This window comes from Drosophila navojoa, chromosome 5 (assembly GCF_054131105.1).
Source record: "Drosophila navojoa isolate 15081-1374.11 chromosome 5, UAZ_NAV_1.0, whole genome shotgun sequence".
Taxonomy (NCBI): Eukaryota; Metazoa; Arthropoda; class Insecta; order Diptera; family Drosophilidae; genus Drosophila; species Drosophila navojoa.
This window is the reverse complement of record NC_142893.1, coordinates 1,823,611-1,851,483: the sequence shown is the minus strand read 5'-3', so window position 1 is coordinate 1,851,483 and position 27,873 is coordinate 1,823,611. Positions and strand designations below refer to the sequence as shown.

General features: G+C 39.9%; 5 protein-coding genes across 6 annotated transcripts in view; 2 read left to right on the top strand and 3 right to left on the bottom strand.

Annotated features, from left to right (window-relative positions):
* Camta (Calmodulin-binding transcription activator) overlaps window positions 1–1,568 on the bottom strand; it is a 47,331-nt gene extending 45,763 nt beyond the window's left edge. The window contains exon 1 of the mRNA XM_089262242.1: window positions 1,299–1,568. Coding sequence (XP_089118368.1) covers window positions 1,299–1,332 — 34 coding nt within the window. The 5' untranslated portion in view covers window positions 1,333–1,568. The remainder of the gene's footprint in view (window positions 1–1,298) is intronic.
* Window positions 1,569–3,288: 1,720 nt separating this feature from the next.
* Window positions 3,289–9,678, top strand: ced-6 (PTB domain-containing adapter protein ced-6). Its single transcript, XM_018104658.3, has 7 exons — window positions 3,289–3,462; window positions 5,820–6,246; window positions 6,911–7,338; window positions 7,718–7,944; window positions 8,007–8,444; window positions 8,514–8,650; window positions 8,912–9,678. Exons 2-7 carry the CDS (start codon window positions 5,923–5,925, stop codon window positions 8,966–8,968), a joined length of 1,611 nt encoding a protein of 536 aa, XP_017960147.1. The 5' UTR covers window positions 3,289–3,462; window positions 5,820–5,922; the 3' UTR covers window positions 8,969–9,678.
* Window positions 9,679–10,011: 333 nt separating this feature from the next.
* Pdk (pyruvate dehydrogenase kinase) lies at window positions 10,012–21,190 on the bottom strand. Of its 2 annotated transcripts, none has more exons than XM_089262251.1 (6): window positions 20,219–21,190; window positions 12,919–13,126; window positions 12,655–12,845; window positions 11,991–12,562; window positions 11,828–11,926; window positions 10,012–10,510 (listed from the first exon to the last, which is right to left on the bottom strand). In XM_089262251.1, the coding sequence occupies exons 1-6, from the start codon at window positions 20,340–20,342 to the stop codon at window positions 10,460–10,462; spliced, it is 1,245 nt and encodes a 414-aa protein (XP_089118377.1). In that variant the 5' UTR covers window positions 20,343–21,190; the 3' UTR covers window positions 10,012–10,459. The 2 variants fall into 2 exon arrangements, with proteins under 2 accessions (XP_089118377.1, XP_017960148.2); XM_018104659.2 differs by having other exon boundaries at window positions 10,012–10,097.
* A 681-nt stretch (window positions 21,191–21,871) lies between these two features.
* Window positions 21,872–26,265, bottom strand: DUBAI (Deubiquitinating apoptotic inhibitor). Its single transcript, XM_018104650.3, has 4 exons — window positions 24,668–26,265; window positions 24,298–24,608; window positions 23,461–24,238; window positions 21,872–22,792 (listed from the first exon to the last, which is right to left on the bottom strand). Exons 1-4 carry the CDS (start codon window positions 25,541–25,543, stop codon window positions 22,238–22,240), a joined length of 2,520 nt encoding a protein of 839 aa, XP_017960139.1. The 5' UTR covers window positions 25,544–26,265; the 3' UTR covers window positions 21,872–22,237.
* A 304-nt stretch (window positions 26,266–26,569) lies between these two features.
* Tmem18 (transmembrane protein 18) lies at window positions 26,570–27,856 on the top strand. The gene is made up of 4 exons (XM_018104664.3): window positions 26,570–26,788; window positions 26,862–26,979; window positions 27,052–27,200; window positions 27,270–27,856. The coding sequence occupies exons 1-4, from the start codon at window positions 26,729–26,731 to the stop codon at window positions 27,411–27,413; spliced, it is 471 nt and encodes a 156-aa protein (XP_017960153.1). The 5' UTR covers window positions 26,570–26,728; the 3' UTR covers window positions 27,414–27,856.
* Window positions 27,857–27,873: the final 17 nt, after the last annotated feature.

The window sequence follows — 27,873 nt, the reverse complement described above, 5'->3', positions numbered from 1 at the left end:
TACCAGCACGTCTCGAAATGGGAAAACTGGCTGTCATTTGATAAATGCATATTTACAATAACATTTTTATGACATTTAATTTTAAGCAGACGCCCATTACCAATTGTTGTTGTTGTTGTTGTTGTTGTTGCTGCTGCTGTTATTCTTATTGGATTTGTTGAATTGGGCCTTTGAACTCAACGAAACCTCACTGATAAAGTCAGCCTCGGCGACAAGTAACAAAACTCGATTTAAAACACAAACAAGCCGTACCCTGTGCTCGATGGCAGTCAACGCCCCCTAAGAAGGCGGCGACGACATCGATAACAATGATACGCAATAACAAAAATTAAATGCCAATATTGTTTATAATTTGCATGATCTGTGGAGGAAAAAAACAAAGGTCTCGCTGTCTCAAGCACAGGCTGGGCGGGGGCAGCGTTGGGTGTGACATCAGCATGAGCGCACACAAGCAAAACAAAAATAACGCCCCAGCAATTTGCCTGAGTCGCCCTATGAACGGAACGGAACGGACTGAAAGAAAAGCCAAAGCCTCTCAATGAAAACAAAAAACAACAAAAATGAATTTGCAATATAGGCAAAGAAAATGGCAAAATGCAGCCATGGCCTAACTGTAAACGCTCTCTCCCTCTCTTTAGTTTTGTACTTGTTACTGCTGTGCTGAGCGACAGACAGTATGACTGAGTTTTGTGAGAGCGCTAAAGTCGCAGGTACCGGGATGCCATTCGCAAGCCTGGAATACTCTCGCATACACTCTCACACACGGGCACATGCACTCGTGTACATGTTAAGCCGGTTTCGGGAGCATCAACACAGTTGGCCTGTCGATGCAATTTACCGTGCAACGCTGCAGTCAAAATGTGGCAAAAATTGATGGAAAATACTGATGAACAAAATAAAAAAAATGCATGGCATGCATTTACCAGCAGCAGCGACAACCATAATTAAAATCCTCGTATGTGCACAGTTAAATACAAGCATACATACATACATACATATGTATGTACATATCGACATGCATTTGTATGGTACATCGTACATTATACGCCTGACTTAGGAAACCAGTTTTATTGCAATTCAACCAACCAAAGGCAAAACCCCAAGAAATTACGTATCACAAATGTGTATACATACCTACATATATATAAACATACTTACATATGTATGTGTGAATATGCTTACAAATGTATTTATGTGTATGCTGCTACAGCTTTGGTCTTCTGCCCTCTCCATAGCAGCAGCGGCAACAACAATATTGTCTTCAAGTCAGGTCTTTGTTTTACACAAGCAAAGCTTACACTTACACATACACACGCGCGCACACACTTGCATACATTTTTATAAATTGTAAACGATTTGTTTCTTGTGTGTGTTTAACCACCTGTTGTTGTAATTATTTCTACGAATCTTGATGTTTTAACGGATTCTGTATGCAAACAAACGTTGGTCCAACAAAATTGTGCACAAAATAATTTCTATCAAAGTGTAAAACAATTGAAAAGCAACAGGTAAAACTTTTAAATGCACAAGCACTCACACGCATACACTGCCGCACAAATGAGCGCTTACTCATACCCTTATGTATGTGTGTGTGCTTCGACCACAAAAGAGAAAACTACGCTTAATCCCCTACAGTTGAATAAGTCAGGCAAATGAGTTCATTGGGTTAATGTGAAAATTACTTGATTACATACTATTTTTGTACGATAGAAAAATCTAAATTAAGCCACAGTTTGATGTTTATATTTAAATAAAAGCATAATTCTCATTTTGTGTAAATGTAAAAATTTCCTCACCATTTTAAAATTTTCCTTTGTAAATGTAGCGCACGCTTGGGTCATCAAGTCGTATGCTTAAATCGTAAGCGAGCAATAACTAGTTTTACGTCTGTATCACAGAAACCAGGGCTGCATGTAAAGTATTTTTTCGCTCATTAGCTTTTCCGCCTGCTTCAAATAGAGTTGCTCACTGGAAGCCGGCCATTCAGTGGGATGGACATGCGCATTGCTTTGGCAGCCAACTGCAATTGGCTGCCATTTGAGCTGAGCGTTGTGTGAGAGTGAGTGCGCAGCCCTGGCAGGTGCAAAATGAAACGGCCTCATAACTTTTTGGTCAACGCAACGGCAGCTCGAGCCTCAGTCTCTTGCGCGTGATCGGTAAAAACAAATCGACGGACCGTGAAGGTGGTGAGGATATTCCATCGTCAGTGTCGATGTGTTTGTTGTTGTTGCTGCTGCTGCGGCTGCTGTTATCTTGTTGTAAATTTGCGCAGTAAATTAAGAAAATAAAACGAAATACGACAAAAAAAAAAAGTTAAATAAATTCGCGACGAGTCCGCATCACCTAAAACCGATATAGAGCGAGAGGGAGAGCGAGCAAAACAGGCAGTTCGTCAGGAGGAGACGGAGAGCGCGCAAAATCTAAACGGCTGTTGTTGCTGCTGCTGTATTAGTGTTTGTACCAGCCGCAGCGTCCCGCCATTGTTGCCGATAGTGATAGTTGTTGTTGTTGTTATTATTATTATCTGTCCACTGTGCATCGCGTGTAACTGTAAAAACTGTGCCACAGCCGCAGCCGTATAGCCTCCAGCTCCAGCTGCGCACTCTCGCCCGCATCGCATCAATTGCACTAATTTCTTCAATCAGCGCACAAGGCAAGACTCACATTTTTAACGAGTAAAACTAGCGAAAATTGTTTAACAAGTGAAAAGTATGTATGGATGTTTGTATATTTATGTAAATTTGGCCCATTGTCCAAATTTAGAATCTAAATCCGGAATACACTGGAAATAAATCATTTAATGAGTTGCTCCTTGCTACAGCTGTGTGTGTTGTTGTTCATTTTGCACTGTCATCAGCGAGAGAGTTTCAGTTTGTGTGGGCGAGAGAAAGAAAAATAAGAGAAGAGAGTGTGTATGAGCGAGTGAGTGTGATCAAAAGTTATGAGTGGGATCAAGGAGAGCGACTTCGTGTGTTTTAAATTTAATATTAAAGTGAAGTTTAGAAATATTTTTGCGGTCAAATTGTATTGCTAATTTTTTTTTTTATTTGTATGCTATATTGAGTGGAGTGCTCTCGCACTTGCCAGAAGCGGCATATGTATGCCGTTGTGTGCTCTAATCTCGATTTATCTCAGCAGCGAGCGGCAATCTTAACAATTGTTTATTGTGTTTCTCTTCCCCTCTCTTCCTCTCTTTGTGAGCATATGTTTGCGCTGGTGTGTGTGCGTGTGTGTTGAGCTCAAATGCAAGTGAATTAAACGAAACGACTTGAAAAAGTTGAAGCTTTGCTTTTTTGTTGTTTAGTACGCAGCTGTCTCCCGACGTGTACGTTACGTGTTGGCGCCGTGGCGCTGTAGCGGTGAAAATCTGTAACTCTCTGTAAAATACTGCGAAATTGTTGCAAAAAAAAAAAAAAAAAGAAAAGTATTTTAACATCAATTTAACGCCTTGCTAAGCAAACGGTATGCGTGGTTTTTTCAGTTAAAGAAACGCAAAGAAAAGCAAAAGTGGAAATGCAAAATTATAAAAATAATTGTCTGCAGTGTGTCAGTGTGTTTGATTAAGTTTAAATTACACACATTTTGCTATGCACGCACGCACACACGCAAGCGCAGTACGCAGCGCCCGCTAATTATGAAAGTTTTTATTGTTTTCTTGATTGACTTGGCCCAAAAGCGCCGCCAGTGCTGTTATTGTTGTTGTTGATAATCGTTTGCGCTTGTGCAATGGCTTAAGCCTTAAGAGACGCACATTCGTAAGCAAACATTAGTTTGTCGTTGTTTTCGGTGTTGGTTTTGCGTAAACACACCTGTGGCACACCTATTATAAATCCTAAAAGAAAGTATGCTACTGCTGCTGTGCCGCCTCAGGCCACAGAAGAAATCATAAATCAACGTTTACCAACACGTAAATAAATTATAGCATGTTATTAACGTCTGCAAGGAGAGATGGAGAGAGAGAGAGAGAGAGAGAGAGAGAGAGAGGGAGTAGAAGATAAAGATGGCTGAGCTGAACAAAATGGTATACAACAAAAATTTCACAGTCAGTACACATATGTAGAAGTACCGCAATAATCCCATTGTCTGTACTTTACACTCCTACGTAGTGATCTACACCGCTGCTCTCTCTTCTTTGCCTACCTCCATGTGCTGCATTTACAATTATTACAATGCTGCGCTGTCGTTGAGTTGTGTTTGGCTTTTCTAATCTGCGCGCATAAACAGCATACGCATTCTGCATGCTAAACTGAACGAAGGGGGTTGGCTGCGTCGTTGACTTCCGTGAAGCTGTCAGCGTCTGCGTCAACGTCAGCGTCCGCATAGACGTCGTCATTGCGGTTTGGCTACGAATTGTCGACTTTATCTCTTTTGTTGTTCGTCGCAGTTGACGCTTGTGTCAGCTGAGCGCTGCGTCTGCTTATGTATTTTTATAATTTTTTTTTTTTTAATATTTTTAATTTCAAGTTGATTGCGCAGCAGTCAGCGGCAACGGCGGCAGCGGCGGCTCCATAATTCCGCACACAATTGCCATGCCAAATACAGGGTGTTACACTTTTCATTTCGTTTCGTTAAGCTACGCTGTGCTATTTTTGTGCCGTTGCTGTTGCTTTTGTTGATTGTTGTTGTTGTTGTTGTCGCCGCCGCTTTTGGATAATTTTGCTTTCGCTTTTGTGCCATTATTGCCGTTGCTGTTGTTGTTGCTGCTGCTGCTGCTGCTGTTGCCTAATACCTCGCTGCCAGCTCCCAAATCAGCTTCAAAATAAATCAAACTTATGTCCATGCATACAGTGCGCATACGTTATGGTGCATAGACGATAAAAACCTGTTTGCTGGGAGTCCCCTTAAAAATGAAGATTTGGCCAAAACAAAAACACAATTGCGAAAATAAATACATTTTCGTAAGCTTGAAGAACAATGAGTAAAATAATAAATGAGCTTTGATTCCGTTGCAGCGTGTTTCTACTGTATGTATGTATGTATGTACAGTACATATATGAACAATGCTTTATTTATTATATTAAGCAAGATTTTTCTTAGGTGAAAAAAAAAAGAAACAACACGAAATGTGAGAATTGCACGAGAATCTCATAAAATATTTTTAGCTTTTTATTAAAACCAACTTTGGTCAACTTCACGTGTGTGTGTGTGTGTTATGGTGTGCAGTTGCTTCTGAGAAACTCTGGCTTATTGTTGTGTTGGCTTTGTCTTTAAAGGCCGCACTGTGACGTCAAAACCAGCTGATTTTTTATGTAAGCCAGTGTTGCGCAAGCTAGCTGAAGAAAAGGCCATAAAAAGGCTAAATGTGAAGCCTAACAAAAAGTGATGAAAACGTGGATTTATAAATATAAATGCAAATTAAAAATTCAAAAGGTAGCAAAAAAAAAACTTTTTGTGAAAAATCTAGCCAAGTGCGCATCACTGTCTTGTAGCACATAGAACTTGCTAATGCTATTTTAGCGCTTACTGCTGACGGCTGCATGAGCAACTGGTTTAGCTGACGCTTGACGAATGTACATACATATATAAGTAAATATGCATGTATGTATGTTTGTGTGGATGCAGATGCACTGGGGGATTGGCTTACCAGCTGGCAAGGAATGCATTCAGATTCATTGCAAGTTGTATAACGAGCGAATTAATTAGTAATTGGCAAATGTCTGGGAGCAAGACGTTTGGAATGTATTTTTTATAAACATTTTTTGTTTTTGCAAATTAAGTTTTCGCTGACAAATGGAAAAACCCCGAACGACAAACAAATCCAATGGAAAAACGCCAATCGAGCAAAGTTCTAAACGAAATTTTTATTTCTCATTTTACAGAGCTGAATTGAGCTGAGCTGAGCTGAGCAAATTGAAAACGGCGAGAACCTTAAATAGATAAAACGGAAAAACGGCCAAGCACAGCAAAGTGAGAGCGGGAGAGATGCCTTATCAGCCAGCGGGCAATAACGGCAGCGGCGGCGGCGTCAGCAGTGCCAGCAGCAAAGCTGCTGCAAAAATGTCGCAGCTCAAGTTCTGGAACAAGCAGAACAGCAGCAAGCAGCAGGACAAGCAACTGCAACAGCTACAAGACTCATCCGACGGCTGCGATGCGAACGGCAACGGCAGCGGCGGCGGCGGCAACAACAACGCCAGCAACGGCAGCGGCAGCGGCGGCAGCTCCAAGGGCGACTCGAAGAGCGGCAAACGCAATTGGCTGCACACGCCGGAGCAGCTAATCAATGGACATGCGGTTTATCTAGTCAAGGTGAGAGAGAGAGATGAAGAAAGAGAGTGAGAGAGAGAGACAGAGAGGGAGGGGGGAGGACATCAAATAAATACCCTGTGAATAAATGAGAGAGAAAAAGCAGAATGGATGTGCTTTGTAATGTAATGGATAGCAGCAAGAGAGACAGAGAGAGAGAGAGAGAGAGAGAGAGAGAGAGAGAGAGAGAGAGAGAGAGAGAGAGAGAGAGAGAGAGAGAGAGAGAGAGAGAGAGAGACAGAGAGAGAGACAGAGAGAGAGAGAGAGAGAGAGAGAGAGAGAGAGAAGAATGGGTATACTATGAAAATATACTCTCAGGAGATCAAGTAGTTAGAGGAAGTCTTTCGGTCATACTGTATATGGAATAGATCCAATCTATAAGGTCTTTTAATATATGTAAAGTCTGTCAATATGTTTATCCTACAGAGAATGCTAGAAACAAGGTAAATGGTATCGAAGTTTCGAGAAAGAGAAGTTTGAGCTTATCAAACCCTCTTGGTATACACTTCATAGTTGGATCTAAAATATCTATATTTAACAATAAATTAAATGCCTAAGAGTAAGTCAAAGAAGAAATAGGGATCCGTGCCAAGATATGCTATATAGGGTATCTGCCAGTCAAAGAGACCCATTTCTAATACCCCCTCTTCTATCTCGATCTCTGCAGTTCTTTGGTCACCTGAGCGTGGACCAACCCAAGGGCATCGAAGTGGTCAAGGATGCAATACGTAAATTACAATTCGCCCAGCAAATGAAGAAGGCGGAAACGGGCACACAGGAGAAATTTAAGAAACTGGAGATTACGATTAGCATCAAGGGCGTGGCCATACAGGAGCCGCGCACACACAAAATACTACATCAGTTTCCGCTGTACAACATCTCGTACTGTGCAGACGAGAAGGGCGTGAAAAAGTTCTTTAGCTTCATTGCCAAGACAATCAAGACGAAAGATAATGGCGCAACAGACACAAACGGCTACAATTCGAATGGCAACGCGAAGCCGGAGGAGACGCACGAGTGCTTTGTCTTCATATCAAACAAATTGGCCTCGGACATTACGTTGACCATTGGCCAGGCCTTCGATTTGGCCTACAGGTGGGTTTGACTTACCTTTAGCTATTCAATTGGCTTAGCTTAGAGTTGTTCAGCTGTCTAGCTCTTATAAGTTTACCTATGTGTTGTCCATCAATCATTCAGTCTATCAATCATCATGCATTGGTTGGCATTTCATTTGGGTATTCATATTTTCTCTATATATCTCTCTCAAATCATATCTATGCTTTTAGCTCTAACAGTTCAATCTGTCCTTCTATCATAAATCGTTCTTTCAATCAATCCGCTTTCAATTTCAATGCAGTGAGCATTCAATTCTCTACTTCATTTTATAAAAACAAAAAATCTAGCTCTAGTTTAGTCCCACTACAATCATCAATCAGTCAATCAATCACTCACTTCTCTCCCTTTCCCTTCACAGAAAATTCATGGACAGCAATGAGAAGACAAATCTACACAAGGCGCAGCAACAAATTGAGCATCTGCAGCAGACAATTTCGATATACAAAGAGCGACTGCGCGAACTGTCGAACAAATTGCCAAAGGCCGAGCTGGATGCAATGCTCTATAAGCTGGGCGTCAAGGATATTGTCGAGGTGCCCAGCCAGCAGCTGAATGGCACCGAACAGCTGAGCAACGGCAAGCTGGGTAAGTCTTGATGGATCAAGCAAACTTAGGCTTCAATTAAACGTTTCAATCACCTTGGCTAGATGAGGACAAGCTGCTGATTGATACCAATTCGATGACCGCCTCCTCGACACATTCGTCGTCCCCCAACTCGTTCTTGCCAATTGTGCCGCCGCGGAGCAATCTCTCCAGCCAGATGAGCAGCAGCAGCAGCGGCGGTGGTGGCAAGAGCAATAGCCAGAAAATGGACGAGCTCCTCTTGAATTCGGATTCGGATAGTGATTTCGATCCACGGGCCGATGAGATACAGGATAATCTGAGCAATGGACGTAATGCCATTAGCAATGATCTATTTGGCTTTGAGCCATCCAAGAGCTTTGGCCAGCAGCTTTTCTTCAACAACAACAACAACAACAGTAGCCTAAATAACAACAACAGCAGTCTAAATAACAACAACAACAATAATAACAGCATCAACAGCAGCGGCTTTTCCAGCGAGCTGAACATTACGCCACCTCTATGTAGGTCCATTTGAAATGTATTGAGAGTGCTCAATCAATAACTGTTAATTTCTTTGCATGTGGCAACAGTGGCACCGCCGCCAAAGATTGCGGCACCACGTCGCAGCACCTCGGTGTCCAATAGCGGCAACAACGGCTTGAATGGCAATACGGATCTGTTTGGCTCCGATCCATTTGAAATGAACAACGGGCCCAGCGTGTTCAAGGTGAGCATTGATTGATGGAGTAATTGACTGGCTGAAGATTCGAAAGGAATTGAGGAGCAGAGTTCGATGAAGAGGATTAATGGGAATAATTGAGTGGAGATTAGCAATTTGATTTTGGATTCAATTGAGTGTATGGCTGACGATATGATTGACTGATGAAAGATGATTATATGAGCTTATGAAACCAGAATTTCCTGAAAATCCAAGCAAATACCTCAGCCATTTATACATAATCTAAAATATATGTTGAATTGTTTTCAGAGTCAGCTTAACATTGATGACTTCTCATTGGAGAGTTTGGATCCGTTGCGCAAGTGAAGAAGGAGGAAGAGGAACAGGAAGCGGAAGAGGAAGAGGAAGAACGGCGGCAGCAGTAGATCGAAAGCGGTGCTAACTACGCCATTTGCTGCAATATCGATCGATCCGAATGAAAGTTGTGTTACTATATATATGAGCGTATACAGTTTATAGCTATTTATAGCCTATTTGCAATTTACATATATATATAGAGAGATATTTATATATGTATATACATACGTTTGCCTGCTGCGTAAAGAGAAATTGTTCGTTGAGATATTTTTTGAGTTTCGCGCTTGATTTATAAATATATGTGTATTATTGTTTATATAATTTTATATTGCATATTATGTATGATTATTAAATATATATGAATCTATATATATATATTATATTATATTATATTATCGAATCCAATGCACTTTGTTTAAACGAATCAATTGTTGCTCTAGTTAAATAGTTTAAATCAATGTCAAATGCCGAGCAAAATAAATAACGAAATCTCGTGATAATGTGCAAAAGCTAAACAACCTAAATGTGAGAATTTTGTATAAAATAATTATAAACAACAAGGAAAACTAAATGAATATTATTATAATCCAACAGATATTTCATATAAATATATCTGTCAATCTATATCTATATATATATATATCTCTCTCGCTCTGTCTCCCTGCAACATGAACAATATTTATTATGATGTAAAAATAAAATGTAGCGCTTAAAAAATAGTTGATTTCCCATTTTCATTCAGAAAAAACATGCAGTTTTGTTTGTTTTTAAACATTTTTATTTCAACAATTTTAAAAACTTAACGCTTTAACTGCCATGAATACAAATTCAAATACAAAAACGTTGTCATTGCTGTTGCTGTTGCCTGGGAATGCAGTTTGCCTAGATCTAGTGATATAGTGTATATATACTATATGTATATACTTTTATAATGTACTCTCTCTCTCTCTCTCTCTATATATCTTTCTCTCAATATATTTGTATGTGTATATTTCATTTAGTTCTCTGTATTATAATCTATTGTTGCTCGCAGTTTGTCCTGAGTATTTAAGTTATTTTCCGTGACGATTTTCTATTCCAAGTCGCTGTAGCGTCTCGATATGGTCGCATTTAGCTGCCTTGCATTCATGTCCGAGCTCTGCAATCAATCAATCAATTCAGTTAGACAATCAATATTCCTAAAATCTAAATACTTTGTGCGGGAACCAACACCAATGGCAGCGTTACAGGGTATATAGTGGACAAGATTTGTTTATAGAATTTTATTGAAAACAAAAATCAAAGCAAAGCAAAATTTTAATCTAATAACTGTATACATAAAGTCTTTATAAGAAGAGTGTGAATTATTCGTTAGCCTCTGTCCGTAGCTCTCTTTAATTATAATTTCTAATTGTCATTAACAAATAACTAAAATTAATTAAAAATTGTAAAGTGAATAGTTCCCTAAGCAGTGCAGTTGTTGAAATACCCTATACGATTGGTGCAGTCTTTAGAGAGTATTCATAAATTTTTCAAGAAACCATATAAATAACGCCAACGATTGGAAAAGTTCTGAAAGAAATTTAATGAAAACAAGTTTAAGAGCAATAAAACGGAAAAAGAAATAAAGAAGCTGAAAGAGATGTCAAAAGTGATAAAGTAACAGAAATAGAGACAACGTAAGAGGATAAGGAAGGAAGGAAGTAGTACGGGATAGACCAAACAGGAATAGCAGGCAAACCCTTTAAGAACTAGCCCTAAAGTTGAGGCGAGAATTTTGGATGATAATTCGGGAAATATACATATGTACATACGTACATACATACATGCATTTCGGTAAGTTCAAAATATAACATAATTTAGTAAAATTTTTATCGATCTCCAGTTTCAAAATCCACCAAAATATTTCCAATTCAAACTATGCCAATTTGTAACAAAAACTTGAACTGGCCAACGTATCCTGATCTTAAAAAGATATATGTCTTAAATAATACCCTTAAAAAACTTGAGTTATCCACATTAAAAATTTGGAATCTTTTATATAAAAAAGTTTTCACCTTAATATAAACCCAGAAACCATAGGATTATCAGGAATTGGTTAATTGGTTAGCTATAATGGGGGATAAACAAAAAACAAAAAACAAGAACAACAAAAATTTGGTTTTGTGTGTTGGGTGTATAAAGATTTCAATCAGTTTATTTAATTAAAACTTCAGTAGAACTTAATAAATAAATAGCATTAAATGTATTGTATATTGGGTATATGTGCAGGTGTGTATATATATAAATATATCATTATAAAGTGTGTGCTCGATAAAACATACATATATATAATTTAATTATATTCTCGTAGCTTACAAACTAATTCACATTAAGAGAAAACTAATTTCGTAAATCGTTTCAAGACTTTGTTTTATATGCTCTGTCTATGCATTGGGTAAATAGACTTTGCAATAAATATAAATATAGATTTATGTATACATGTATATGTATATATATTTTGTATATAAAATATATATAAGACTTTATCGTGCTTAAGAACTAAAACAAGAGGAAAGCCTATGTTCCATGTTTTAAACCCTTGCGAAATCTTTCATAATTTCGGAATGTCAACTCAATCAATGACAAAATGCAAAATTAGTTGTTGGGATCGGGGAAAACATATAGACAAGACACATTAAATTAGGCTTTACAGTTTTAACAAAATAATTAATTTAAAATTAAATAAATTTTACGACTTTGGGCTTAAGCGAGGGTTCCGTCATCCACATGCTGGGAGGGGAGTTGACTCGGGATTATTTGGCTGCACACACACACACACACGCACACACATTGGCACAGCCTGTCTTATTGGCGAACGACGCTCGTCTTCTTCTTAACGTATTTTACCTGATTGGACCAGTCCCCTGTGGGCACCGTGGCCCTATAGAACTTTGAGCTCGTCTTATTGAAGATGGGCAACAGCTCGTTGGCCTCATCGGAAAGCGCCTGAAAGCGAGAGAAATTGGGAAAGTTAGACGAGAAGCTAGAGCGAGATGTGGATGGAGCTAACCTTCAGGTAGATAATGGCATCGGTGCCAAAGCCCTCGCAGGACAGCAGCACAATGTCGCCATGGAAATAGCGTGCGTAGAGCCGGGAGATGGGCAGGCCGTACCCATAGCCAGCCAGCGGCACCGTGTGCAAGTCCGACTTGGATGGCTGCGGCGCTGTGCTGTACATGTACTTGAACAGCTGATCGGACTGGGAGCGCGGTATGCCGCCGCCCTGATCGGAGATCTTGACGCAAATGTCCTCCTTGCCGCGGCAGATGTGCACCTTGAGCGGCGGCAGCGAGTCGCTGCTGTCCTGGTTGTGATGCTCGACAACGGCGCGCATCGAGTTCTTAAACAGCTCAAAGAGCATATAGTACAAATGCGAAGGCACGTAGACAGTGCGTATGGGTATGGCCTCGTCGGTCGAGCTGTGCTGCTGGATCTCCAGAGCCGGACTGGTCAAGTAGTATTGATCACAGAGGAAGCGCGCATTCTCGTAGGCGTCGCGCACCACATCGGAGATATCGCAGGCGGGATCCAGGCAGCCAATGTGGCGGCCCTGCGAATGCGGACTGGAGCCAAACAGCAGAGCTACAGGGAAAGAGGGACAGAAACAGAGAGATAGAGAGAGAGAGAGTTAACATATATTTATATAACATATAGTGAGATCATTTCACACTCACTGTGCTGATTGATCAGCATTCGTATGCTAATGCGCGACATGTAGAGCCGATCGAGAAAATATTGTATGGAGCTCTCCGTGGGCGCTTCCACATTGCCGCCCTCGTTCTCCTTCATCTCGATGACGCCCTGCGCCATGGTCTGCACCACATCATTGTGACGATTCCTAATGAGATCCAAATCGCGAACAAATCTGTGAGAAATCCAAAGAGACATTTGCTATAGATAGAGTCTATATTTATAGTAGATTTTAGGTAGGTTCATACTTTTGTAGATTTTCGTGCGTGGGCTCCACCTTTTCGTACTCCAGCACATCCTCGAAGCTCTTCACATACCACGAGCTCACCTCGCTCACGGATCGTGTGTGCAGCAGATTGTCGGGCAGCAGGGCGATCTCCTTCATGATGTTCGCCAGCCGCACGGGCAGCTCCTTGCGCAGAAATATAAAGGATTTCTTTTCGCATGCATTTTGACCTGTGAGAGAGAGAGAGAGAGAGGGGAAGAGATGGTTAGAAAGGGCATGTATGTAGTATAGTATGGGGCTTATGAGATCTTATGAGGGCTTGATTCTAGGTCTAAATCGATAAGAATATCATTGAATTAGCTTCCAAGACTTCGAGCAGAGTTTTCTCGGCATAAAAAACAAGAATGTAAGAAACTAACATTTAAATTAGGTATGGATGAATGAATTTGTGTTTTGCAGTTTTTCCCTTTCTTTAACTCTTTTCATATAATCGATTTTTATATAATGACTAGACGGTGTTCTAGTTTGGCTTATCAATCATAGTTCCATTTAGTCGGAACCAAATCGCATTTGCATCGATCATGCAGTCAGTCAATGGCTTCATACATGTACATACATACATATGTATGTAAAATGGAATTGAAAACTGTCATGAATATGTAGAAACATACAAAGTCGAAAAGTCTTGATCATAAATGCATTTGCAATTCCTATCAAAATTAGCTTGATTGATCAATAGAATTAAATTTCTTCTCTCAACCTCAAAGTACTACAAGTTTTAATTGTATATACTATGTATATACAATCGTATCCACTTTATTCCATCTCAGCTTAATTGATTAACGAGCTCAAGTCAAGAGCCAGAAACGAAAAGTGCTTTAGTCATTTATGTGCATATTAAAAAAACAAAAAAAAAAAAAAAAAAAAAAAAAAAAAAAAACAAAGCCGAGCCAAAACTTTGTACTTTTTACTTATTTTCTATTTTTCGTATTTTGTTTTTCTCGTCTCGTCAACAATTTCGTAACAAAAACAAAACCGCAATGAGAAAGCAGCAACATGCGATAGGGAGAGAGCGGCAGACGAGAGATAAGCACAGCGAACTCAACGAAACAACGAACATGAATTCAAATACAATTATGTGTAAACACACATAGACCTTGAACTGTGCAGCGCCATCTGTTGACAAAATTTGGCAGGGCACGCCTCTCTTTTTGTTTTTCGTTGATTACTGTGCACGCGTGTACATTCTAATCTAATTGAGAGGCTCTCCGATAAGCGGAGTCCAGTTGGGGGCAATCGAAAGAGTGTCAACATTCATGGTGGGCCAAAGCACTTAAAATCTACGACGAATATCGGTATGCAAAAACAAACTAAATACACGCATATTTGTGCGTGTGTGTGCTAGTGCTGTTATTGTCGTTAGTCATAAGTGTTACGATAGCTTTGTCGGCCATTTTTTTTCTTATGTATGAGTTGCTATTGTAACGAATTCTAAAAACAAAACAGAATCAATAAAAACAAGTTATAATAAACACTGTGGAGAGCATAAAACACAACAAAAGCAAAACAAAATAAAAAATCAAGAATCAAAACAAGCAGCGACGTCAGCCCAGTTAGAATTTGCGAGAAACTACCGGCTGGAAATAGAGAGACGCACAGCAAGAGTGAGCGAGCAGACAACGAATGTGCGAGTGAAAGGGAATGGACACGATCGTAAGACAAACACGCGCAACAATTTAGCGGCTATCCCCTCACTCCCGCACAAGCACCCACAGGCTGACCTCAAACTACATACATACACATACACATACATATGTACGTGAATATGTATGAATATTTATTTATGCTTTGTTGTAGCCTTCCGCTTTCAGCGCTTGTTTTGATGTGACGATGAAAACGTGTGTGAGTGTGTGTGTGTGTGTGTGTGTGATGTTATTGTTCAGAGCGCTTTGCTGCTTGCAAACAAAAAGAAGATTTTGGTCATTTGATTGGACCTGTCTGGCACTTGGCAAACGCTTTGATGCATCGCCAGTGATAAGCGTCTGGCCTCACTTTCATTGCAACTCGCGTGATAACAAAACTTTATTAGCAAATAATTGTTTGTTAATGCCTGCGTCTGGGCAAAGTACTCGATCAAATATCGTATGTGTATACTATATATGAATACCCAAAGACCAAATATTGGCAGGTGACAAATTTCATCGTCACGAATTCAATTAGTACTCAATTGAGTGCTTTTCCTGCGTCTTGTTAACTGTTTAGCCATTCAACACACAATTACTCAATCGCAGTGCAGTGCTGGAAAATGCAATAAATAATTTATAACGTCACGCAATGGTAACACACACAATCCACTGGAGTCAAGCCGAACCAAGGTCAGGGATAGTTCAAGTTGAGTAAAATAAGCCGAACGGACTGCAATTACAGTTAGAATTCAATTTCTATTTCCATTTCAATTACATTTACATACAAATGCGAAAATAGCCACTTGAGCAGCGTTTGCTGTGACGCAGTGACGTCACAGCAGCAGCAAGGCACGCCCACAGCATATTATGTATATGTACGTATTGTTCGTGTGTGTGTGTGTGAGCAACATTTGCTATGGCATCAGCGTATTTATTAGATCCACTTTTACCGACAATCATCATCTTTTGCGTATATTCGACTCACATTCGCCTTTGTCGGGCCCCTTCTGCCCGGCTACAAGCAAACGTGCGAGCGAATTAGCACACACACACACAAACTTTTCGCAAGGCAAAGCAAAAGAAAGAAACGAAAAAGAAGATGCATACATACATACATATGTACGCGCATACATTGTATATGCTAAGAGCTCATTGCTGGATTGGTGAACTTTGTGTTGCCTTACACAGCATTAATTTACAGTTGCAAATGCTACAAACTTGACGAAAGCCGCAAATGAGTGGCAAATGACTTCTGTAATAGCTGAAATTTAGCATATGTCGCTTATTATTTGTTTCTTTCATCAAAGATAACTGTTGTGAAAAAAACAACAAATAATATACCCTGCAGTCTAGCCAGCAAGTGCGTGGAAAATAACGAGGCGCGTGTGGCTGTCATTATAATCACGAGTATAGAAAAAACACGGGGGTGTCTCTCTCTCTGTCTCTCTTTTTCTTCGACTTTTTTGGCAATTCTTTTTGTTCTGTTATTTTTTCATTTCTTTGTTGTGCTTCCTCTTCTATTTGGGTTAACTCTTGACGTCTGCGTTTGCATTTATTTATATTTATTTATTTTGTTTTTTTTTTTTTCGCCCTCTTTATTTTGGCTATACGAAACCGGTTAGTAGAAGGATCCAAAGTTCAAGATGTGCCCAAAGTCTAGAAATCGCTGTTCATTCTGATGCTGCTAACAGTTCTTTGCCATTTCCATTTCTTTAGATGGTCATGTACCAGGTACGTATACTCAATATACCATATATTATAATGTCGTATACTTATCGAATGCGTCAAAAAATTTTCCATTAAAAAAAAAACAAATACAAGAAACTCGTGTTTATATATTTAGTCGACTTTAGTCGCAGCAATTTGTTATTTTATTTTTTATATATATTTTCACATGATTTGATTTCTTTGAAAAAAAATAAAGAAATATACTATAGACATTTTTGGCACATGATTTTGGTCGTTCGCATAATCAAAACGAGCCTCCGAATTCGCCATATCAAATATTTTTTATATATGCTCTGACATATTGTTTTTTGCTCGTTGGCCCACTGATAGCGAAAGTGATTAAGGTCGTTTATAGGTATATACATTCATATAATCATAAATTGAATACAATGACTGTTTTAATGAAATAGATTGTTTTGGGATTACAGTGAATGATCCTTATAAACAAAGATTATATAAGATATATAAGATCTAAATCTAAAGCCTTTGATAAGGATGCAGTTAAAGGAATTCTCAATATTGTAGAACTTAAAATACATAGAAGCTTCACTGTACCATTAGAACTTTGACCACCCGACTCTATATAGGAATATTTTTTAGCAATTCTATAATCTATGTATGAGCTATCTTTAAGGCATTGCCAAACTGGAAATTTCTGCTTTTTGAAGTAAGCCAGACGAACAGAATATATAATATATAAATAAACAATATTTTAAGAAATTTAATTTTCCTTCTTTGAGACTATTATAACCTTTACTCTAACAGTTGTACACTGAAAATACTTTAATGGTAAACTAATTATTAAATATATCTGGTATATTTCACTTCACTTTACTGAGAAACCTAGATTGCGAAGAGATCATATAACTATAACTAAATCCCTTAATATATAAGCTTCAAATCGTATCCTCTCCGCAAATAAGAAGATCGTTTCAGATAGAATATTTTATACTTTATACTATTTGTGGGATGTGTTGAATACCCTATAATTTAAAGACTCTCTAATAATACTAATTAACATAGAGTTTACAATGTCTAAAAAAACCTTTCAACACCTTCCAGCTCTCCTATAACCTTTATCATTCACTCTATCGTAGCTCCACTGTCCACTGATGTCAGTAGCTTAATAATAAATAACAATTAGCAACAATCTGAAGTGAAGTGTTTTCGCAGTATTTAATATGAATTTGCATATTGTAAGCTGATAATACCAAAAAATGTTGGCATACTACAGCAAGTGTGTGCCATAAAAGATAATCCACGATATCTGTGCTATATACAGATGTGCGAAATCTGTATCTATTACACTCTCGACAAGTTGTTAATGAGTGCAGCTGAGTCGATTCTCATGATTTATCTATGGAGCAATTGCTTTGAGCTCATACAATATGTTCCATGTCGGGGTACAGTTGATCACACAAGTTGTGCAAATCTTATCGCTCGCATCGGAAGTTCATGCAGAGTCGCGTATATGTCGACATTTACTTATATATGTATGTATGTGTATGTTTGTATATATCAAGTATATTGATATTTGATTGTGTGGTAATGTTGTTTTGCACTTCAGTAAAGCGAAAACAAAAGATAATAAATAATGGATAAAATGGGGTTTACTTAGGGGTTATATGGGGGCTATAAATATGTATGTATACCAATGTTGTCCACGAGCCTGTTTTTCGTACAATTTCTATTAATAAGAAAACGACAAAAACAAGAAGAAACCTTCGGCTTGGCCTGGCCCACTTTATTAATAGAACAACAGCCTCCTCTTGGGGCCAGACCTCCTAACCGGTTCCACTAGGACATCGTCACATCTAGGCCCTTCAGCCACTTGGCTTGAACGCATTGTTTCCAAGTCGTTGGCTAAGAACTTTTGTTGTTGTTGTTGTTTCTGTGAAATGCCTAAGAATGAGCGATAGTCGCCTGGGGAGAAGGTCGTGTGTGCGATACCCTATAAAGATAGCAAGAGGAGGGGTATGCGAAGAGGAGAGGATGGCAAGAGTTGAAGGTCGTGCGAGCTGTACTTTAGTAATATACTTTAAGGGCATATTGTGAGTGACAGTAGCTTAGGTGGAAAGAACGTGCGTAATACCCTATAAAGGCCTATAAAGCCGGGGTATGAGTATGGGGCTATGGACTGAGAGTCCTGAGAGATATTAGGAGTGACAGCAGCTACGTGCTTGATATTTAATGAAGATGTAATAGTAAATATACAGTGGAGCGGCATAAAAAGACGTATGGCAGCAACAATACAAGTAAAAGAGACGTAATACTCATTAGGAATTGACGTAAGCAGAGATTGCTAAGATATTGCATAATTGATATCGTATAGAGCTAAACAGATGTACGATTGGCCTCAGAAAAAATGAAACTATAGAAATGATAAGCCAGTTAGACTTCAACACTTATTATATTTTATTTTTATTTCATTATTTTTCTCCAATTTAAGATGATGATCAGAGATTCACATCGAAGAAATATTTGTTTGGTGCAAAAAACAAAATTTTAGATAAATGCAAAAATACATTTGCTTCTTTTTAAATTAACTATATATTTAATATATATACCATATTTGACATTTTCACTTAAATCATATGTACATACATCTTCATTTCTTTGGGAAAATTGCTTTTTAGGTATTTATTTATTTTTAAGCATAAGCTTTCAATAGTTTTTGTTTTTTGTTCGACTTGCGTACATTTGCTTTTTGTCTGAGTCATATTTTTTCTTGGGGAAATTAGATAATTATTCATTTGAAAGTATCCTATCAAAAAGTTATTTTTTCAACCTATTCTGACTTAAAACTAAGTTATATTTATATACAAATACAGCCTTTTGCTCACCTGCTTAGATAACACTTTAGGCGCGCTTACAGGGTAGCACATAGTGTCATACTGCAGCTAGCAAAGTCTCGCTTATTGAGGCAGGTTTTTCGTGCAGCTTAGAACAGTCTTATAAATGCATTTATATGCATGTCTATATTGGTATATAGCAACTTTGTCTATATATCCGTGTGGATCTATATATTCGTCTATATATTCACATATATATAATTGACATTGAAACGTCCTTGGGTGGCACGAGCCCGTTGTCATTGCAACTGGTGGGTGGGCCTGGCTGGCAGCGAGCCGGGGGACGGGAGGAGGCTAAGCATTTTGTAGCAAGAGTATAAAATTTCATTGCCATTCATTGTTGACGGCTAATGAAAACTAAGCTCATTTGTGGGAACTTCCGTTTTCTATAGTTTTACACATTGGAGCGTGCAATTGAGATGGCTATTTATTTATGCTCTCCTCTCACTAACTCTCTCTCTCTCTCTCTATCTATCTCTGTCAGTGCACAGTCAACAGTTTGTGCTACAGTAGTAGCTGCTTAATTGACAATTCAATGAAATTAAATTGAATATTAGATAACGGCAATTTGCGCAGTCCAGCTATGTATAAGCAAAAATCTAAAATCCAAAAGCCAAGCTCAGCTTATTTTCCATATTGAGCGCAAATGTTTGAGTGCTCTCGCTCTCTTCTTTCGTCAAGTTGAGTGAGTTTACGTTACGCAAGATCACAACATAAACAAGCGACATATGTCACGTACTGAGCTGCTTCTGCTAATTTTGAGTGATTTTCCATCGTCAACTATCGAACTATCGAACAACGACAACAATTTATTCAGTTTGGCACGTTATGCAAGACGCGTAGATCAAAAGCGTTGAATCTAATGACGTATGTATGTATGTAATAAAATCAAGTGTTTATTGTTATACAAGACTGTTCTCGCGCATAGTAGAAGATTGCGTGAGTGTGAGAGAGAAGGAGAGCGCGCAATAGTTATGGCAGAGCTTGAGCGAAACCTAACGAAAGCCGGCAAGGACTCAAGCACATTGAATTATTTACCAAAAATAGACCAACTCACCAAAATCCATAAACTGTTTTATTGACAACGGCGACGGATTGAAGCTCGAGTAGAAATCCAACATTTTGGCCAGGCTCGCCATCGAGGACGAGGCGGCCGAGAGGCGTACAGGAAAAATGCGCATGTTGAGTGTCTTTTGTGTGTGTTGGTATTTTTTTTTTAGAATCAGTTGTGGCTCAGTGGGTCGCCTTTACTACGTTGTATAGCAGCCGGTAGGCGCAATGTCCTTCGCTCACCTTCAGCAGCAGCCGACGATAGCAGCAGCGAGGATACGGGCGTACATAACCCTACTTTCAGGCAGGACGTTGACCGGGGCCCCGCTTACACACACAGATACAGCCACAAGTACACTCTCGCTTTTTTTTATTGGATTTTCCAATTTTCGTGTATTGTGCTTTTACCGCAATTTCGCTCCAACGAACAGCTGGCAAAAGTCTATTGCGTGCAATTCGAATAACAACAACAACGACAAGAACAACTATAATAATTATAACAATAAATCAATTGTGCTTTAAAACGCCTTGTTGCAAAAAAATGAATTATTTGTATTTGTATAAATCAGCAATGTTGTTTGTTGTTTCTGCTGTTGTGTGTTTGCTAGCTGCTGTTGCTGTTGCTACTGCTGCTGCTGCTGCTGCTGCTTATGTTCTTTTGATGCTGCTGAGCCATACAAATTAGTTTATGGCTGGCCAAATTATGTGCCTTCTAGTTGGATTTGCCACACTGTCTTTGCCTGATTTGTGCGCCACGCGTATCAAAACACAGTTAAAACTCGCTATTTATTTACTTTTGCACTCAGTTCTTAGTCTTCTAGTCGTGGTCTTTGTTGTTGCAGCGCTGTACGTCGACTGATTGGAACGGTCGCCGCGTTTTATCTCCGTAAGTCGAGCGACTGTTCGAGAGCGCGTCGTGTTGTGCTCATTTTATAGGCGCGCTCCAGAACTGTCCATGTGTGTGCGCGAGCGTCTGTGTGTATGTGACGTATTTCAGCTGGAGCTAAATGGTTGCCAAGTGTGACCAGCAGTGTGTACAGCTGAAAATACGCAAAATATGAATATCGTGCAGCCGCCACTATTGAGTAAATTCAAAGTGTGACACTATTAAATACCCTGCATATAAATATGCAAATGTAATTTAAAAGGAATTTTTTTTTAAGTTTTATTTCAGACCCTTATAAATGTAATTGATAAATATTCATAAGTTACAGCATATACAAATGTGTTTTTTCTATAAATTGAAATTATTCCAATTTAATTGCAATAATATTCAATAATCCTATCATGACTTTCCAACAAATAAAAAAAAGGTTTTCGTGTTAATTTTAAAAATTCACAAATCATTAAAAGTAAATGTTAAATTTATATACGAATTTATGTATATATATAAATATGTCTATGTATATATAGATTTTTTTGCATTAGATTTCTGTGGCTGCTTGTGATATTGTTTTTTTACAGGGCACAAAATATTTGGTTTTGTGCATTTTAAACTTAGATTTAATAGACCTGTTTTCATATATGGGGGATTATATATATAGATATTATTTTGGAGGCCAGAATTGGAAGTTTGTCTCTTTTTCTTGAAGCTTGTTTTGGTATATGGTATATATATATATATGTATATATAGGGAATATTATAACATTCTCGCTATGCTTTTGCTTTTTTTTTTTTTTTTAGCTTTTCTTAGCTATAACTAAATTTGTGTCTCAACAAAAAACAATGCGTAATTTTAAAAAATTATAACAAATTTGTAAATATATGGAAATACAATTGTAATATATATGCTGTGTGTGTGTGTGTGAGTGTGTGTGTGATAAGGAACAATGATAACGAAACGTAATGTTCGCCTTAGCGTGTGCAGACTGCAAAGCACAAATACATGCCAATTTATCTATACATACATACATATATGTTGATATATGAATGAATTCATATGTATTATATATATGTATGTATAAATATACGCGAGTGGTTCTGTGTGTGTTGGTGTGTATTTGTGTTTTTCTCGGTATTCCACAATCAGTAGACGAAACGATTGAAATTCATGCCCAGATCATTGCCACCACAGCCTCCGGCGGGCGGCGGCATGTGATCATCCTCGTCATCTCCTTCATAGCCGTTGCGCTGCATTGTCCCGTTGCCAGCCACGTTCTGCTGCTTGGCGTTCCGCTTGAAGCGCTGCAGCTTCAACTCTTCGCTGTACTCCCGATTGTCCTGCTTCACGTAGTCGCGCAGGGTTCGCGGCAGCTCGTCAAGCGTGAGGGGTGGCACAAGCGGTTCCGGCACCATGGGATGCATGGGTCCATCGGGCGACGACTCCGTGGACCGGCCGCACATCTGGTAGAAGAGAATGTAGGGCGTGTTCGGTGAGGTCAGGCTGTGCATCTCCTGCGGCTTCGAATTGGTCACCAGGTTGTCGTTGAACTTGAACCAGTTCTTGGACTGATCGGCGGCAAAGGTGAAGTAGTGTCCGGAGTCCATGCTGTAGCCGGCGTGCACAACTCCGGCATAGAGATCATAGTGCACGGTGCACGTCTCCTGGAGAGAGTCGGTGGCGCAGACCTTAACAATCACCTGTAAGAGATAAGATGCGATGAGAATTCTGTAGAAAGGGAGGGAGTGAGATCCTAAAGAGAGAGCGAGAGAGAGGGGAACCGCTAAATAATCCATAAAACTCAAGGGATCTACATATAAGAGATAAAGTAGAGAATCTTTCTAGAACAGAAACATATTTATGGGATCCATAGGAAAAACTTTGAATTTTGGGAAATCCCTTGAATTAATGAAATTACATTAAGAATATTAATCTATAAGGAATTTCTGCTGCCGCAATTTGAAATATATATACATTTGATAAGCATGTACATACATATATAATTTGTATACATTTATATAGTTTTTTATAGAGCTTGTGCTTTTCCAAACTTCTTATCAAATTCAGATAACTGAACTAAACTATAAACCCTAGGAATTGATATTGTGCTATGGAAGTCATACAGTACTATGAGGGATCTATCTAATCTATAATAAGTTGTTTATGTACGTAAAATCTTGGAATTACTCAGTCGGAAAGGTTTCATAGTAATGCAATATGTTGATTATACTAGGGAATGGGTAATATAATAATACAGAAGCAGAGCAGAAATCTATCTACATGTGAAATATTTTCTAAATAATACTATTTTCACAAATCTCTCCACCTCTCTCTCTCTCTCTCTCTCTCTTGTTGTTTGTCAACTTACGCTCTCGTCGTGGAACACCTTGTGCATGAGCTTTGTGCGAAAATGATACTTCTGATCGTATTTGAATTGTTTGAGCGTTAAGATGAGATTGCGTGGGGCCTGCGTGATGCCGATGCGTCGCTCGGCATCGCAGAGTTTCTTGCAGCGTGGACAAAAGTATTGATTGTCGCCGTCGAGCTTCTCCGGCGAGCAGTAGTAGTCGATCAAATCCTGTACGGAGTAATTGGTGGCACCGCAGTCGTCCTTGTCGTCCGGAAAGGACAGCTGCAGCTCACGGAAACTGTCCTCGTTGCGGCTCTCCCAGGAGCAGTTCAAGCACTTGTAGGTCGTCGACAATTTGCCAGCGAAGGTCTTGTCAATGGTCGACGGTTTCTTCGGTTGGCTGGGCTGCGAGGTGGGCGTGGCCGGTGACATAACCGCCGCATTGGATCGCTGATTGTGCACATGATCGTTGCTATTGTAGGGTATAACCCCGGCGGCGACAATCTCCTCTGTCAGTGCCGACTCCGATTCCTGTGTCTCCTTGCCAAGCTCCGGGTCCATGTGCTGAGCCGCGCCACTGTTGATCTCATGCTCATGGAGCAGATCGAGCAAGTAGCCTAGGAACTCGGAGCTGTCCTGCTGCAGTCCGGGCGTAAAACCCGGCGGTCTGGTCGCCTTCAGGACGCGACTCGGCGTCAGCTCGTAGCGCAGCGAATGGTGCATCAATGCCAGCTGCTGCTGCACCTTCAGCAGCAGCAAGGAGCCGCTCTCAATAAGCAGGATTTGACGCACAAAGCTGCAGGGGAAGAGGAGATTAGAGCCAGTTTATAGATGAGTTCACTTGGATGCACTTACTCGCTGGTCATGGCCAGCGCTTGAAGCACGCTGTTCATGTAACAAGTATTTCCCAGATTGACGAGTCCAACGCGCGCATTCCGGGGCAAGGCATTCTCGAAGAGCGCCCTGGCCAAGGCCACACAATTGGGCGAGGGTTCGTAGAGCTGCAGGGCCGCCTTGATGGGCGCGTAGAGCTCGTCGTTGTCGTAGAAGCGCATCATCAACGCATTGGTGAGATCAACCACCTTCTGTATGTAGCTGCGCAGGTCACTGGGCGTGCCGTCCTGGCTCTTCAGGCAGCCAATGACAAGGGGAATCTTGGGTAGCATCTGGGGAGGAGGATGTATCATATATAAATTCTGGTCAATCCTTGTAGAAGGTCTCTTACCTTGTAGAAGACCTCTGGCGTTTGATTGATTGTGGACATCATGTGAAAGACGATGGGCGCCACCTTGGGGCGCAGTGCCGGAAAGATCATCAGTATGAACAGCGGCTCAAGGTTGTCCAGGGCAATCTCGTCCAGCAGCAAGTACTTCTCCTGCTCGCGCAGCCCTTGCAGCAGAGCCATGATCCAGAGATTCATATTCTGGCAAAAGTTGCAGCTACTGATCCACTTGCAGAGCAAGCCGACCGTCTTGCGTATGCTGTCATCCTGGACATTCAGATCGAGCAGCAGCTGCACCGCCTCGATGATCAGGTCCGGGCTGAACAGCTGAAAGACAATAGCCACGGCACAGGAGGGCGTCTCGTAGGAGGCCTGGGTGATTAGCTGATACACGATGCGCAAGTAGAACATGAGGTAGCGCTTCTTCTTGGGCAGCGCAAGGAAGTGGCCCACCTTGGTGATCTCCTCCTTGAAGCGCTTCATATCTTCCGGCTTGGTGCTCAGCTGCATGCGCGCCAGACTGAAGATGACGTGCTGGTAGATCATTAGCGTGGCCTGCTGATCTTCCGGATCGATCGCCTGCATAATGTTGATCAGGCCATTGATATCGTGCAGTTGCCGTTCGGTGGAGCACGAGCTCTTGCCCGTTCCTGTAGCGGACTCTGTCTTGTTGTCCGCATTATCGTTCAGTTCATTGGCCACGTCTACTCCGCCAGCACCACAGCCACCTCCTCCTTCATCTGTTGGATTTGCTGGGACACCGCCCACAGCTGAATTCGCCGCCGCCGCCGCTGCTGCTGCTGCTGCAGCCGCAGCTACTTCTGCTGCGGTGATCTCTTGCTCCTGCTGCTGATCCTGTGGGTTCTGCTTGACGGCCATCGCAAAGGAATTTAGTTGCAGCTGCTGTATGTGTAGTCGCCTGCGCACAGGTGGCACTCGTTTACGCGGAGGCCGCGGCTTCTGTTTGGCACGGGCGCTGCGGCTGTTGTTGCGTGACAGTCGCCGCCTGTCCTTTAACCACCTGCCGTTGCGAGTCGTTGTTAAAGCTTTCACCCTTTAACTCTCCCGACAGCCAAATCTCTCAACACTAACACCAACGCCAACAACAACTAACGCAAAAATAACAGTAAACAAATTGGGAGCAAGCGCAAGCCATTCAACGAGCGAAACGCGCTGCTCACAGTTGCATATGTAATGATGCGGAATTGCCTCCGCACCCGCTAGTTATAAACAACAATATGAGATTGCTTTGTTAGCTTTTGCTTCTTTTTTTTTCGCTCTGCGTGTTCCGTTTTTTCCCCTTTGCTCGCACGTTTAATCGTTGAATTTCTGTGTTTTGCTCTCGCACGTTTTGTTATTTTTTTTGCTTTTTTCCGGGCTTAACGACAACAAAACTAAATGCTTTGGTTTTATGCTTACTATAATTTTGACTGTATATGTATTTAATAAATTCTTTGTGGAGAATTTTTCAGTTTTTGTTAATGTTAGAGTCTACTGAGTCAGTGAAAGCAAAGTTTGAGACGTTCAAGCTGCATGATGATAAATACACACACACACACACACGCACGCACAATGTAGCCATCGCTCCAGGGCTGAAATACGTTTTTCGGAAGTTTTATATAAAAATATGTGGTCAGTCTGTGCCAAAATGACGTGCATTGTTTATTTCATATTGGCTGCACTCAATCGATATACTATGTGATATATATCGTAATGTCTTATCAGCTGTTTTTATATCAGCAGTTTATTGATGTGATGATTCTGCGTGAAAATATAATAAATGTGTTCTGGTTTTATTTTTAATCTCAAAATGTGTTACTTTTATCGTGCTTAGTTGATTATCAAAGCCTTTAATTGCACATTGTTATTTCATCACTTTATCGATGTTTTAATTTTGTACATCGCTGCCACATCAGCTGTGCCTGTATCGATATGCCGATTATTCTATGTTTTTGATTAAATTTGTTTACATTTTTTGTGCGTGGCTACTGCTCGAGCAACTTCGTTGCCTTTTTGTTCAAACTCAAAAAATATTGTGAATAATTTATTTGGAAAGTTTACAAAATGCATCCCGGGGAAATCGAAGTTAACGAAATCACCGGCATATGGTCATTTCTAATGAGTGTAAGTTGTGCAAAGAATAATATGTGCATATGGATAAAGAAATGAGATTTGAATTGAATTTATTCTTTTTAAGATTGATTGGAAGGATCCTTGGCTTATTGGATTAATTTTGGTGCATGTGCTAACGACGAGTACAGCTTTGCTTACACGGAATTGTACAAACTTTCAAGTTTTTCTATTTCTTGTACTTTGTATGTATCGAACTATTAGAGCTCAAAGTTTATTGTGCATCCATTTTAATTTACATGTATTTATCTTTTCAGTGTCTTTTGTTTATTTCTCTGAAAGCATTAACGAATATGCTGCAGCGAATTGGAAAACATTCTCTAAGCAACAATACTTTGATAACAACGGCCTCTTTATCTCCACTGTTTTCTCCATACCCATTTTATTAAATTGCATGCTGTTAATTGTAAATTTGATATTCTTATATATATACTATATATTTGACTATTGATAAACGTTTCTTCTTTTTCTGTAGGGCACTTGGCTATATAGCTCAACACAAATCATGGTCACCCTAAAGACGGCCCAGCTTAAGGAAAGAGCGCGAAGGGAAAACTCTGCTGCAACAACCGCGCCTATTACGCCAAGTGCGGCTGCTAAAAACTTGAAGGAAGAATAGAATAAGGAATAGCTCCATATACCAGTTGTTAAGTGTTTGTCCGAAAATATATATCAATGTAAAACGGAAAAGCAAAAGAAAAAAGGTAATTAAATCATTTTTCCCTTTTCATTGCTTGAAATTGTCAAATAAAAAAGCAGTAGCCGGCACAATTGGTATTTGTTTTGAAGTCATGGTATTTGGTATTTTTGGCGCTAACGCTCTGGCTGTATTCGATGGGAACTATTGCTAGATTCTGGCGCATATCTTGCGCTGGTCACATTGGGCAGTCGGTGGTTGAAAGTAGAGTCAAGTGCAGCAGCGGGCGACGTGTATTTAGCCGCTGCGTAAACAAAATTATTGTTATTAACATAAAAAGCCGTCAGCAGCCAACTAATATATTAAATTCATTCATAAATAGCAAAACGTTCGTGTGTGCTAAACTACTGTTATTCATACACAATCGCAAGTGCAAATAAAA

Coding starts and splice junctions, on each gene's coding strand:
- ced-6 (XM_018104658.3), top strand. CDS start 5,923: ATGCCTTATCAGCCAGCGGGCAATAACGGCAGCGGCGGCGGCGTCAGC. Junction 7,945..8,006: donor GCTGAGCAACGGCAAGCTGG/GTAAGTCTTGAT, acceptor CACCTTGGCTAG/ATGAGGACAAGCTGCTGATT. Junction 8,651..8,911: donor ACGGGCCCAGCGTGTTCAAG/GTGAGCATTGAT, acceptor AATTGTTTTCAG/AGTCAGCTTAACATTGATGA.
- Pdk (XM_018104659.2), bottom strand. CDS start 20,342: ATGCGCATTTTTCCTGTACGCCTCTCGGCCGCCTCGTCCTCGATGGCG. Junction 12,846..12,918: donor ACGCACGAAAATCTACAAAA/GTATGAACCTAC, acceptor GATTTCTCACAG/ATTTGTTCGCGATTTGGATC. Junction 11,927..11,990: donor ATGCCATTATCTACCTGAAG/GTTAGCTCCATC, acceptor TCTCGCTTTCAG/GCGCTTTCCGATGAGGCCAA.
- DUBAI (XM_018104650.3), bottom strand. CDS start 25,543: ATGGCCGTCAAGCAGAACCCACAGGATCAGCAGCAGGAGCAAGAGATC. Junction 24,609..24,667: donor CGCCAGAGGTCTTCTACAAG/GTAAGAGACCTT, acceptor CCTCCTCCCCAG/ATGCTACCCAAGATTCCCCT. Junction 22,793..23,460: donor AGGTGTTCCACGACGAGAGC/GTAAGTTGACAA, acceptor TATCTCTTACAG/GTGATTGTTAAGGTCTGCGC.
- Tmem18 (XM_018104664.3), top strand. CDS start 26,729: ATGCATCCCGGGGAAATCGAAGTTAACGAAATCACCGGCATATGGTCA. Junction 26,789..26,861: donor TATGGTCATTTCTAATGAGT/GTAAGTTGTGCA, acceptor ATTCTTTTTAAG/ATTGATTGGAAGGATCCTTG. Junction 27,201..27,269: donor TAAATTGCATGCTGTTAATT/GTAAATTTGATA, acceptor CTTTTTCTGTAG/GGCACTTGGCTATATAGCTC.